This window comes from Mus pahari, chromosome 17 (assembly GCF_900095145.1).
Source record: "Mus pahari chromosome 17, PAHARI_EIJ_v1.1, whole genome shotgun sequence".
In the NCBI taxonomy this organism is placed as follows: Eukaryota; Metazoa; Chordata; class Mammalia; order Rodentia; family Muridae; genus Mus; species Mus pahari.
The window spans coordinates 21,705,029-21,719,032 of NC_034606.1; the positions used below are offsets into that span (position 1 = coordinate 21,705,029).

Consider the following 14,004-nt stretch of genomic DNA (forward strand, 5'->3'; position numbering starts at 1 on the left):
ATCAGCCCCTAAGATGCTGTGGCATTTATCAATCTGTTCTCATGTTCTGGCACCCGTGGACCCATTAACTCCTGGCTGACAGCTTCCCAGTGAACTGTTCCTCCAGGTGTTGAGGTTGGAGACAAAGGAGGTAATGACTCAGAAATTGGTTTGGTACCAGCCAAGGCTTCTGTTTGTTTTTACGCCCAATCCTCAGCAAAGCTTGCAATGTGGAGATAGACTATGTAGAAGATGGTTAATTGCATCCTGTGATGAGTTCTCGATTAAATTGATGAAGATGAGGCAGAACTAAGACTTCCTTATGCTTGTGGCTAGACATACACAGTACATGCTTTTTGATCATTTTCTCTTTTTTCCTTTTCTCTCTTTTTTTTAATGAATGTCACATCACGCACTCCAATCCCACTTATCTCTTTGTATCCAACCATTGTCCTTGCAACCTTTCTTCCCAAAACAGAACAAAAATTAAAAATATCCGCCCCTAAAAACAAACAAACAAACAAACAAACAAACAAACAAACAAGCAAACAAACAAAAATCCTTGTTAGTGTGGAACCTGAAGTTTGTATCTCAATGTGTCCCACACTACATCCCTTTGCCAGAACAGCTTTAGTCGTAAATTATCATTGCAATGAGTCTGGTTCAAGGCCTCTGGCTTCTGCTACACCATCAATACCCGATCATAAGTGATGCCTCCCAGATATCCTGTGGTTGCCCTAAGTCATGGAGCTCCTGGAGCTTCAGATTTTCCGGACCTGTGGGGCTGAGACCAGCCCCCTTACAGTTAGTTCATAGTTGGGGTAGATGTTGAGGTGGACCAACTCAGAGCCCTGGATCTGGGCCTGAGTGCAAGCTAAGTTGGTCAGCCCACCTGCTCTCCTGCATCCATACTATCAGGACTAACTCTCCTGCTCACAATTTCAGGGCTGGCTCACCCATCCCAGACACCAGGGCCGGTCCTACTATGCTGCCCCGGGCTAGGTGCTCCACCCCTCCCCCACCTTGTGCAGCAGTAGGTGAGGGGTGGGTGTCTTCCTCTTTTTTATATTAACCCTGTGTGCCAGTTTTCGTTGTTATCGTTTAAAGACGGGCTAGAAGTTTAGTGTGTATTTCTTCAGTGGTCTAAGGATTGCTTATGGAGAGTGTTTTACAAAACTCAAGAAGAAAGGTATTTTAGGTTTGATTTTATTATTAATTTTCTGGTTTTAACCCGCTGTTGCCAGGCGACATTGCTTCTACTATTTCTACCTAATGGGACCTATTACATTCTCTTTGATGTACACTCCTTGCCTAACCGTATGCATGTTCTGTGTGTACTTGAGATCAGATGAGATTGGGAGTGTCTAGGTGTTATGGTTGTAAACTATGTCTTTAAGTAGAAAGTGCATTTTCCAATAGCCAGGTACAAATTTTATTGTGCATCTAGGAGCCACTTCTTACACTATTTAAATCTATATCTTTATTCATCTTTTGCCTTCCACGTGACCCATCTTGGACTGAGAGTGACTTGTATTAAATTATTGTACTGTGCTTCTGTTTCCTCGTCAACTTTCTATAGCTTCTGCTATACAAGTTACCGCTGAATTGCTATTTAGTTTGTGTTTAAATCTATCTACGACTTCTTGTGAATTTTGGTCTTCAGCATAAATCAGCCCTTCTTGGTTCTGTTTTGTGTTCTGTGGCCTGCATTTTTACCTCATCATATATCAAGATTGAATTGCAATGGAGGAGTTAGGGGAAGAACTGAAGGAGCTGAAGGGTTTAGAAACCCCACAGGAGGAACAACAATATCAACCAACCAGAACCTCCCCAGAGCTCCCAGGGACTAAACCTCCAACCGAAGAATATACATGGAGGATGGCTCCAGCTGCATAGGTAGCAGAGGATGGCCTTCTCCGACATCAATGGGAGGGGAGGCCCTTGGTCCTGGGAAGGCTTCATGACCCCGCATAGGGGACTACTAGGGCAGTGAGGTGGGAGTGGATGGGTGGGTAGGGGAGCACCCTCAAAGAGCAGGGAGGAGGAGGGGTGCGATAGGGGGTTTTCAGAGGGGAAACCAGGAAGGGGGGTAGAATTTGAAATGTTAATAAATAAAATAACCAATAAAAAATAAAAAATAAAAAAGAAATTGGTGCTTTCAGTTGCTGCTCCTTTGCATTGGTTTTGGGGCTCCTGCCAGGTGCTGTGTCTGTCACCGCTGAAGTCAGATTGTGTTTGGAGTATCTCTGGTACTAGGCAGAACTGTGGTTTGGCTACATTATCTGTCTGATTGGCAATGCTATATATTCTTCCCAGCATGCCAATGCAATTCTATAAAGTATTTGTTTCCTATTTTGGTTTTCTTTCTTTCTTTTTTTTTTTTTTCCTTTACTAGGGGCAAGTTCCACCTTCATCTACTTGGTAGACCTATCTGGACTTGATGTCTCCTCATAACCCATCTGTCTCAGCTGGACCTTTGCTTTTAATTTTGCCCTGTTGTTTCTTATATCCTAGTAGAACAGGCTCTGCAACTCCCACCCAGGACGCTCTGTAGATAACTCATCAGCGGTCGACTTAGACAGCTGTGGAATTAAGCTTTAAAAAATCCATTCCACTGTCTGTATAGACACACATAATGGAAATCCCAGTATTATTAAAGCCAGAGGTTTCTCAAAACACTCTGAAAATTGATTGACCTCATGTTGTTTATAGGTCATAAATGTTATAACATATAAGTCTCCTGCTAGAAAGAATAACAAAAAATTCATGAAGTTTTGTTTTCTAAGCTATTAATAACTTCTAGGCTGTTTCTGGAAATTTCTCTATCTTCCTTTTTTTTGTTTTTTTTTTTTTGTTTTCTTTTTCTTTTCTTTTTTTGTTTTCAAGACAGGGTTTCTCTGTATAGCTCTGGCTGGCCTTGAACTCATAAATCTGTCTGCCTCCGCCTCCTGAGTGCTGGGATTAAAGGTGTGTGCCACCATTGCCCGACCTTTTTTTTTAACTTGTAGAATTGGTACAACAATAATGTGTCAACTGTTAGGAAGACTACGGAGTACTAAGAAGTCAGGTATTAAGCAGACAATATGAAGGACCAGGCATGGAATTCCGTGAAGTCTCTAATTATGACCAACAGGAATGAGAGAGTGCATTCATCCACTTGTCAAAGGATGTACCACTCCTGGGCTCCTGTTACTTAGAGCCCTGCCTGCACCAGTGTGCACCGCTGTAGCCCCTTTTTTTGTTTTTGTTTTTTTTTTTTTTAAGAAATGAAAAACACTATTTTTTAAATGTGAAATTTCACAATATTCAATAGACAACTAATTCAGATTTATTAAAATGGTAAACTATTACATAGACTATGAAAAAGGAACATGTATGAGTTGAGTGCCTCTGTAAGCTATGACTTTGCAATCGCCCGACTAAAAGAGTTAGCACACTACCTAGTACAAGAGGAACATTCCGCAGATTGTGAATTTATTATATCTGACACTTAACATTAGATTATTGAGAGAAAGGGGTTGTTTGATTAGGAGGGGAGGACCCCAGGGAGGAGAAAATTCTGAGCAGTCAAGAAATAAACTGGTCCAGGGAATCAGTGGAAAAAGAGGAGGGATAAAGCAGAACAGGGAGGAGGGAGATCATCGTAGGAGGACTACCTCATCATTCCACCTGGCTTGATTCCTCTCTCGCTGCTGCTGGCTCTCTTATAAGCAGCCCATCCATGTATTGGTATGAGGACACTAGGATGGGTGCTGGGGAGGAGTGCAGAGGGATGTGACAGGTGGTTGGAGCCAGAAGGGCCCAAACGGCTTCCTTGGTGTGGACTCACTGGGACGAGAACTAAGACCCACATGGAGTTTAGAGGCAAAGAGTCAGTTTTCTCCCTGCCCCAATCACCTTGGCTTTTTCCCATCAGCAACTGTGACCCCAGCCAAATCTTTCCCATTTGTGGGAGTTGCAGCTGTCCCACACATGTGGTAAATAAGGACCAGTAGAGCTGCTTCTATTTTTAGCACTTTAATGCGGATGCAAAGGTCACCAAGAGTCCTCATTTGCTGGCTCGGTTCCTCAGCCTCTTTCTCTTTCCCTCTCCCTCTTCTCTTCTTAATTCTCTTCCTTGGTACTTTTTCTTACAATCAAATCATTGTGGAATGAAATGAGACCATAACTTCTGCTTCGCTTTCACTGTACTGCAGATTGTCCTGAATTAGGTGGAATGTCTACCCTGCGGCCTGCAGACTCACGCATGGACATTGGGAAACTGCACAGCAGTCTCAGATTGATGCCACTTCTTACCCTCCTATGGGAGAGAAGAGCTTTAGGCCTTCTGCCATCTGACCCTCAGAGGGAACCTGGCTGGATTATAATCTCCCTCTTTCAATATTCATCTTCCTCAGGCTTGGAGGGTGGGAGGACCTTTCATTCTATTCATAAGATCCATGGAGTCTTTTCAGACACCAGCACAACCCAGCAAATTCTGTCATAACCTCAGAGGCTAGGAAAGTTTCCCCCGTTACCTGTTTTCAGGGTCAGCCAAAGTCATGTTCCGGGTGACATAACACATCTTGAGGGGGATGCTTTTCCGGTCTCTATGGAAGGAGAAGGGCTGGGATGACAGAGGATCTGCAGAACCGCCCCCTAATCTTGGGGACTCAGGTGGAGGTGTTTCCCATCCGATCTCAGACACTGGGGACCCTTTCTTCACGTAAGGTGTGGCTTCTCTCATATACTTCACTATAAAGAAAGGAAAAAAAAAACAAGAAACACTTTTAGGAATACCACTTTTTAGGAATACCAATATATGATACAGCATACAATGTATAAGTAATACTTATGTGGTCAACAGCTGTCTAACTGGACTTAGGGTTCACTTCATAGGAGGGAACACAAGTCTGGTTCTGTAAACCCAGGCAAGAATCAGATAAAATGTTTAACTTAGTACCCATAAAGTAGTGCAGTTCTCATATTCATCTGAGAAAATTCGCTTTTCAGCAGAAGGCAACTACAGAGATCTGCAGCTTGCCCAAATGCAGAGAATAAGTGAGTGTGTCTATCCCTAACTGGGGCACCTACAACACAGCTTCTACATCTAAGGCTCACACAGCAGAGAAGAAGGTCTGTAAATATTGCAAGAGGCACAAGACTAAGACAGCGTCAGCTAGCTAGTGTCCTCTATACCAGATAGGAAAACTGCATCCACGAACTCTCAATAGTATAGGTGTGTCTTCACAAGACCACACCAGTTAACATACCAATATGGATGGGGCAAAATTTAACACGGGCTCAACTCCTAGGCGAAGAGCTCCATCCAGGTGGTTAGACTGCTGAAGGATAATCAGTTCTCTCTAGAGATGGGCCCCCAGTTGGTTCCCCAGTCTTAGTGGTCATCCCTGAACACAGGTGCATACAAGAAATACTAATGGGATTCAGTAGATTTTGAGTGAGTGTGTGTGTGTGTGTGTCATGAATTTGAGCAAGGTCATGAATTAGAGAGAAGGTAGTTGAAAGGACACAGAAGAGTCAGAAAGGGAAGAGAATGGGAAGTGGATAATGTAAATACACTGTACTCACATGAAATTTTCAAGAGAATAGAAGGTTACAGTTTTGGAAAAATCTCGGTCTCTGAAAGAAACCTGCTTTGGGCATGCTGTTAGCACCAAGACTGTTATATTCTGAACAAGATTCAGGCTTCCTGCTCCTTTCAACCCAATTATCCTATTATTTAAATTACGTATCAATGTATTGGAACTTGCTATTACAATGTCCAGCAGTTGAGAATTGCATGCATCTTTTTTTTTTTTCATCTGTGACACTGTCTATCTTTTCTGATTATAAATCATATTGTGGAAGACTGAAAACAAGTGCGCAGATGATGTGAAATGTAACCCAGGCTGGAAGACTGTGATTTAATGCACACATAAAGATTCTAGCAGCTACATCATCACCCAGGATGCTGTTATTATGCTCAGAAGCAAGGGCAGACTTCTCAGCTTCAGTGGTGCTGAAATCACGTATACAAAGAAATGAATACAAACATCTATATTCTAGTGGCAAAATCTGTAGTAGGAGAGCCATTATTTCTCAAGGCTAAGAGCTAGAAAATTAAGAGGTTAAATATATCATAATCTCTATAGGCATTAAAATGAGAGAGATATGCAGATGTTGATGGAGCAAGACTTGGAAGATTGTTGATTAAGGAAAACGTAAAGTAGACAGTGCAATATCTTTGTGTATAAAGTCACAAATATGGGACGGGCCTGGAGGCATATGCCTTTAATCACAGCACTTGGGAGGTAGAGGCCGTTGGATTTTTGAGTTTAAGGCCAGTCTGGTCTATAAAGCAAGTTCCAAGACAATCAGGGCTACACACAGGTAAACACTGTCTCAACAACCAAAAATCAAAACTAAAACAACTAAGAAATACTCCAGTATATGTAAATTTGTGATTATATATATTATATAGTTCTTATATATGTATATGGATATGTATATAGACATGTATGCATCTCTCTATATATATACATACATATATATTATATACATATATACACTATATTTGTATATCTTCAGTTATTTTTAGTGTGAGTTCTAGAAAATATTGATAGTAGTTTGTACCAGAGAGTAGAATGAAAAGCCACCATGATAGAAAGAGGCTTTTGTTATTCATTTACTTTTTGTGCACTTTTTATGTCTAACTACATTCATATGTTTCTGTTTTAAGATTATAAAGGGTAATAAGCCCGAGTAGAACATACAGAAGTTCTGCTCTTTCTCATGTTTGCCTTATTCCTTAGATATTTTTTGAGTTGGCAGAGTAACCAAGGGCAATCAGGAACATGCAATATGAGGTTTTATGTCCTCTCTGTGAGCTTTGTTCTCTAGTTCTTTATTTCATAACAGGCAGAGACCATAGTTAAGGCCATTACCAATGACAGTGGATTAAAATGAACAAAATCTCCGGGATGGCTTGAATAAGTCAGTTCAGAAGTTGGTGCTTCCATGGTGTAAGACTGAAACCAGGTTAGGGAGTCTACAGAAAGTAGCTCATAGTTTCCATACTCAAATGTTATAACATGAAGATGACTCTATTAAATGCTTTTGGTACTGGCTCTGGATCCTCGGACTGTATCATAGCTGCTGTGAATTGGCTGAATACGGAATGTCATCCTTTCCTTGCTCCACAAAGCTGTGTAATAGAGGTGGCAAAGCCTGGGAGGCTACAAAGCTGCTGCCGGACCTCCCACAGGATCAGTGCCTCTAGGAAATCCTACTGAAGAAGTGCAGAAGCCATGGCATGGAGGAGAGGGAGCCAAGTTTTATAATAGGAGTGAGAGAACTTAGAAGAGAACCTGTAGGCACGAATCCAGTATTTACTAGGACTCCACAGCTCAGTCCTCCCAGCAAACCTGTCAGCAGAGATTAAAGTCATAGGAGGAGAGAGGTGACTCACAAACAGTTCATTTTGAGAAATGTGTTATTACTGAGTAATCTATTTAAAGAGGAGCATGGGCATGGCTCATAACAAGTGTAGAAACCCCATCAGACTGACTTTAGCTACACAAAGTTGAAAGGAGTGGGACTCTTTAAAAATATTGTAGTTCTACTCTTCCATAAATTGTGTGGGCTTTGTATATGTGGTGTGTGTGTGTGTGTGTGTGTGTGTGTGTGTTCAGGCACATGTGTATGAGTGTAAATGTGGATAAAGTTTTTTTTAAAAAAACCCAGGAAGATGATGGAAAAATATCAGCAAAAAGTGCTGATGTAGGACAGGAGTGTCTGGGAGAAGGATCACATGGAATACAGAAGAGAAAAAAAGATGGGGGAGTCACAAGGGAGGATCGGAGGTCACAAGAAGGTGGGAAGATGGTGGAGCTAAAGAATCTTCTAAATCTATAGACTTTGCCCCCCCAAATACCACAATGGTATCTAATACCCTGTATGCTAATTTAAAAAAATTAAAAAGTGACTCATTTCCCTATTTCTGCAGACGGTAACATTGCGTGGCTTTGTTGTCGAATTACACTCACTGGGATATAGGACAGTCTGGCAGCAGTTGGGATAGAGGACCTGTTGTCTTTTGTTTTGTTTTGTTTTGGAATGGATTCTTATCATTGAATCTGGCTGGAGATGAGAGTGATGGCTTCCGAGGGAGACTCAAGGATGCGGTGTGGGTAAATGGCATTTGAACTCAGCCTTAAAACATGAACATTATGCTAAGAAACAGAAGGATCATGACCATCCTTTTATATAACACACTCTGTAACTCTGCTCACAATTCTATCGCAGAGAAAAATTTGGTGTTGGTTTGCAAGAAGGATAAGGAAAAACATTTGTAATGCACTCAATCACAAGCCAAATATTGAGCCAGGTTACTTAACACATTGTCCTATAGTTAAGCTTCACAATTACTATTTAAGGACTCACTTCATATTTGTTAGGGAATCCAGGGTCTGTAGACAAAAATATCTATTCATTCCTTCATTGAATCCATGTGCCCATAGGCAATAAAATATGAAAATATATTGCTATCCTTTTCAGAAAAACTTTGTAGGATTATCTTAATTCTACCAAACACATAGGTCCGTGGTCATATATGCACCAATCGTCCATGCTCAGAAGTTTGTCATGTAGGGGCTCACATGGCTAGCAACTGGTAGAGCTCTACTTTGTTCATCCAGAGATGCTCTTTTGTGATATCTGGCTATGCCACGTAGATGAAAGATGCACAAAAGTTGAGAAGTTTGGATTTTATTTTAGATAGTAGCAATAATAATTATCAGTGAGCAATATAGTGATCCAATCACTGGCCAGCTGTAGAGAGAATTCCGGAAAGGAGACTTAGCTACCTAAAGAAAAAGATATTAAACATAGGCCTAACATTTTTGAGGGCACAAAGGATTAGTGTCAGTGATAATCCAAGTAATATTCTAAATATCCTGCTTAAGCATGAAAAATTCTAGAAATATGTGGCTTGGTCCACTTGTGGGGCAGAGCGGATAAACATATAAAAATCTTAGCCTAAAAGCAAATACTTGCCAAGTACCCACTTCTTATATGGTACAGAATTAGAGTAATTTACACAGAAGAGATAGCAGAACAAGGCCTTGAGGAACGGTTGCCTTCTTGGGAATAATATTTAATGTACAGTGATGCTCTTAACCAGACAGTAGAATATAAAGACAGAGAGGATACAGTAATAAATAAGTATGATGATCTAAATTTTTTCTCATTCACCAATATTTATCAGTTTATTTTTAAATACAAAGGATTGTGCAGCCTGTGAATGATACAGAATTATCCCAAGTGGAGGATATTCGAAGTCCAGAAGAGAGGAAGCTGGGAGGAGCAGGTGACAAGGAGATTTGTGTTAAGTTTTAAGCCTAGTTTAAGGAGGTACCATAGTGCACAGGTCTCTAGCTTCCCAACAGTATCAAAGGATTATTCTTTATGGAAGAAAGCAATTTCATCCTAGGCTGCAAAGAGTGCTGAGAACCGTTTCCAAAGGCAACAGGTGGTGCAAAAAAAAAAATCAAAGAAAATGTGGCACACTAGGAAACAAGGTATCTTGAGTAGAAACAACTGATCGTAGCAACAGATATATGTACTTAAAACCTGAAAGAGGGTGGAAAAAGAAACAGAAGTTTGAGAGAGTTTTCCAAAGAACAGTTAAAGAAGAGACTTAACTAATTAGTTAAATTCAAACAAGATGTCTAGTATTATAATTGATAATGATAATAATAATCATATGACAACAATAATAACAACAAAATAAATAATCCAGAAATTAACGCTACATTAGAGACACACACATCAGGAGGAATTAGTGAATAATGAATTACACAGAGAAGATGGCTCAGTGGATAAGTGCACTCTATAGACCACCTACATTCCATCCCCAATGTCCATGCCTGGATACTGTCCATAGCTCCAGTTCCAGGATGATTTGCTAACTCTGTCCTGCATAGATACATGGAATCACATATATTTACTCTATGCAGACATGTGCATACATACACACAATAAGAAATAAAAACTTGAAAAAAATTACAATGTAGCACAATCTTTAAAAAAAAACAATGCTAAATGTTGACTACAGATTAAGAAATATAGGACCAGAGAGATGGCTCAGACGCTAAAGGGTAGGTACACAACGAAAAATAGAAAATTAAGAGAAATGAAGGATAAACTGTTGAACCAGAAGAGTAGAGTAGGAGTCAATTGGCTGAGAATAAGAATTTTCCATATGCAAACACGCCGAGCCATAAGGTCTAGAGATCTTGTCTTGGTTTTGCCAAACAAGACCAGACCTGACAGCTTCAACCTCAAGCTGAACAGAAGTAATGTGCAATTTCTTCTTTACACGTTGAGTCGGCTTAACAGTTCCCCCCCTTTCCCTTTGCGCATGTGCCTCCCCAGAGCCCTTTGGCTGGCACCTCTGGATTTTACTAGTATTGGGTACGAGTGTCAACAAAGTTCCTAAACGAATCCTGGTATTTCTGGCAGGCAAATGTTCCAACCAAAGCAAAAAGGAGAATTTAAGGTAATCATTACTGCTTCTGTGGAAAAATAGCTGGCTCCCGGGCGTGTCTTGAAAGAGACATGTGACATTTCACGGCTGAAGGCTCTTGGTCCAGAGCTGGAGACAGTTCCATGGGTGAGTCTTTGTATGGGTGGAGCCTGGATTCAAATCTCTACGATGGATGGAACGCCTGGCACGATGGAGCACATCTGTCGTCTCAGGACCCCAGTGGCGAGATGCAAGGTGGAGTGGAGAAGTTGCAAGGCGGAGAAGAAGAGACCCCCATCTCAGTCAAGACCAACACCCAAAGCTGTCTACTGACCTTCGCACACATGCATGACCCCTACATTCATAATACTCCGATGCTTGCATGCACCACCCCCATAGCCTTTGTTCAGAAATCCTGCCTCAAAACCAAAACCAAAACCAAAACTTTCTACTATTTATCTTCCTCTGTGCTGGGACTGTAGCACAGGGTCTCTCATCCATGGTAGGCAAATGTTCTATACAGAGCTTCATCCACAGCCCCCTTGGATCTTGCTTCTGTTTGGTAAGCATGGAAAGAAATGTATTCTGTAAAACGAATATAAGAAAAGGCCACCGGATTTCTCTAGAAGTCCATGGCTTCTCACCAGAGAAAGTCAGGGTAATCCAAGGTACCAGCGGCCACAAAATTTCTACATGATGGCTAAGGACTTGAGTCCTTGAGTACTTGAGTACTTGATTGAGGCCTGAGACTAAGGACTCCTATGTGGAGAGTAAAAATGGTACAGAGAACTTTGGAGGAGACACAGTAGTGGCCCTGACAAGGACAAAGAACATGTGAGCGTTTCCCCTGGTTCTTTGTATTCTAAAACCATTACACATAGTCAAGTAAGTGTGGTCTAATGAAAAGGATGGAAGGTGTTACCTAAGTCTGAATTTGTCTGGGCCAGGTACTTCAGATGAATGAACTGAATAGCAAAGAATATTATGAATTTAGCAAGTTTGGAATTTAATTTAGTGGGGCTACTCTGCTTCCCAAAGTGCCAAGAACTCTGGGTTCTGCCATCTTCTCCATTGCATTTTTTTTTTAAACCAGACCTCCTGATAATTTAAAATGGATGCCTGAGTTCCATCCATTGAGATCCACGTTCCATGAAGACAAAGGGAAAATGGAAAAAGAATAACTTGTATCTTAGTTTCTTTTCCTGTTGCTGTGATAAAGCTGCCTGGCCAAAAATCAACTTAAAGGAGAAGTTATTTGGCTCACTGTTGCAGGTAAGTTGCAGCAGTGGGAGCATGAACCAGCTGGCTGCATCACATGCACAGTCAGGAGAGGAGGAACTAGATGGAAGCATGCATACCAGTGGTCAACTGAATCGCTACTCTTCCTTCAGTGACAGGGAGAGCCCATGAAATGGTGATGCCCATCTTCAGTGTGGTTCTTCTCATCTCAGTGCACAAAACCACCCATTTCAGACCATTCCACATTATGACGTCCAGTTGACTCCACATGTGTTAACTGAAACAACCAATATACACACTATCCTTCCTTTAACTCCACCTTCCGGATGCTGCCAAACCATTTTTTTGTTTACAATGCACTGACTAAAACTTAAACACATAACCACATCTAGATGAAAAAGCATTTCCTTATTATAAGTAATCTCTGGCCACTTAGCCGAAAATTGAGGTGGAAGGAAAGTCATTATTGTGGAAGTGTAAGAAAATGGATGCCAGATGCCAGGGTCCAACTTTCAGGGCCTATCACTTGGATACGTTGTAAATCTTTCTGAGCTTCACAGCTTAGATTCATATCCTATAACTAAAAAGCCTTAGAGTGAGCAGTAAAGGATTCACTGTTTCTTTCTGCTAAGCATTTCCTGGGCACTAACCCTACAACATTCTAGGGTACAAGCATTATGGTCAACCCTACTTTACCAATGGCACTGCACGGGAGAGGAGTTAAGTGATAGACCAGATCTTTTGGTGCTAGAAGTTGGTAGAAGGAGAAGGTGAATTTAATAATGTCTCAAGCCCTTACATTTAACCATAAGCAATACTACTTCTCTCATTGCTTTAAAAATTGACACGTGTGTGTGTGTGTGTGTGTGTGTGTGTGTGTGTGTGNGTGTGTGTGTGTGTGTGTGTGTGTGTGTGTGTGTGAGTGTGTGTGTGTGTGTGTGTGTGTGTGTAAGTCAATATTTTCCTGTCTCGGGAGAAAACATTCAATTAAAAGGCTGTTCCCTGTAACATAAGAGAGTTTGATTCTGTAAGCCTGAACTATTAAACTGTGGCATTTCAATGAGCACCTTTGAAGACATCATAATATATATGCATAATAGAGGGTTTAACCTGGCAGAACTGAACAGCTACTATCTGCATAATTACACCTCCATGTACTTACAGACACTAATTTCAGGCAAAGAGCTTTTGAAACCAATCAAGAAACAGCCAGGCCCAGTTTGGGGCACGTAATAATCAGAACTAATTAATAAACCATGGCCTTTCTGGGCATCATGAATTAAAAACTGTGGTTGAGCAATTAAGATTCTAATCTTCAGTTGCAAGAAAAAGAAAAAGTGGGAGGCCAGCTGTAAGAAGTCTTCTTCTACGCTACAAGTTTCCTTCAATACTTGTTTTCATCTGAAGAGCAGCCAGTTGCAAGACTTTCAAAAGAACTCTCAAGAAAGCGCAAGTTCGCTAGGCCCCCAAGTTACCACAGTGAAGTCTTTGTTGGGCCGGGATGATGACATTTAAAAGCAAAAGCAGACAGAGCTACACACGAGGAAATGCTTTAGGCGAGTCTAATCAGCTCTCCTACCAGGCCTGATTCTAAGGAGCCAGAGAACGTGTTTGATATGTTCAAGTTTTCCTTTTCAAAACAACAACAACAAACGAGATTCAGGTTTCTGGGAGGAAAAGAAATACTTCATGACTCCAGGGAGTGTGGACTCCAAAATGTGAACTTCTAAACTTGATTGACAGGAGGAGATCAGCTGATATTGAGAAATGCAAGTATTCAGACCTTCTGTGATTGACTCATTCAAGCTGAGCCCAGGCTGTTGTGTGTGGAATATGCTGATTAAAAAGCCAGATCACACGTTCCCTTCATGATACCTTCCTAGGTCACCTTCCGAACGATGCAGGAGGAAATCGTTCATGTTTCCAAGAAGACCGAGGAGTGATGAAAGAGGCAATCTGACTTTCTCTCACACTCCGCTAATTTCTCAGCAGGCTGATAGTGTAGTGGAAAGAGAATTGGCCCTGGGACTCAGGGACCAGGATTACAGTTCCAGATCTGGCACTAACTAGCTTTCCAGCCCTGGGCAAGTCACTTCACCTCCTGATCTCATTTTCCTCACCTGTCAAGGGAGGAAATAAGGTCTCTGGCTTTTAAACATTGTGTGATTTCCTGGGAAGCTGCCTCCTCCTCCAAAAGGTATGTGTGTGCGTGTGTGCAAACACACACTCTTCTTCTTTTTCTCCTCCTCCTCCTCCTCCTCCTCCTCCTCCTCCTCCTC

At 41.4% G+C, this 14,004-nt stretch overlaps 1 protein-coding gene across 1 annotated transcript in view; it reads right to left on the reverse strand.

Moving 5' to 3' along the window:
• Positions 1–14,004, reverse strand: part of Sntb1 (syntrophin beta 1) — a 264,616-nt gene that overhangs the window by 144,499 nt on the left and 106,113 nt on the right. The window contains exon 2 of the mRNA XM_021216977.2: positions 4,497–4,713. Within this exon, the coding sequence (XP_021072636.1) occupies positions 4,497–4,713 (217 nt within the window). The remainder of the gene's footprint in view (positions 1–4,496; positions 4,714–14,004) is intronic.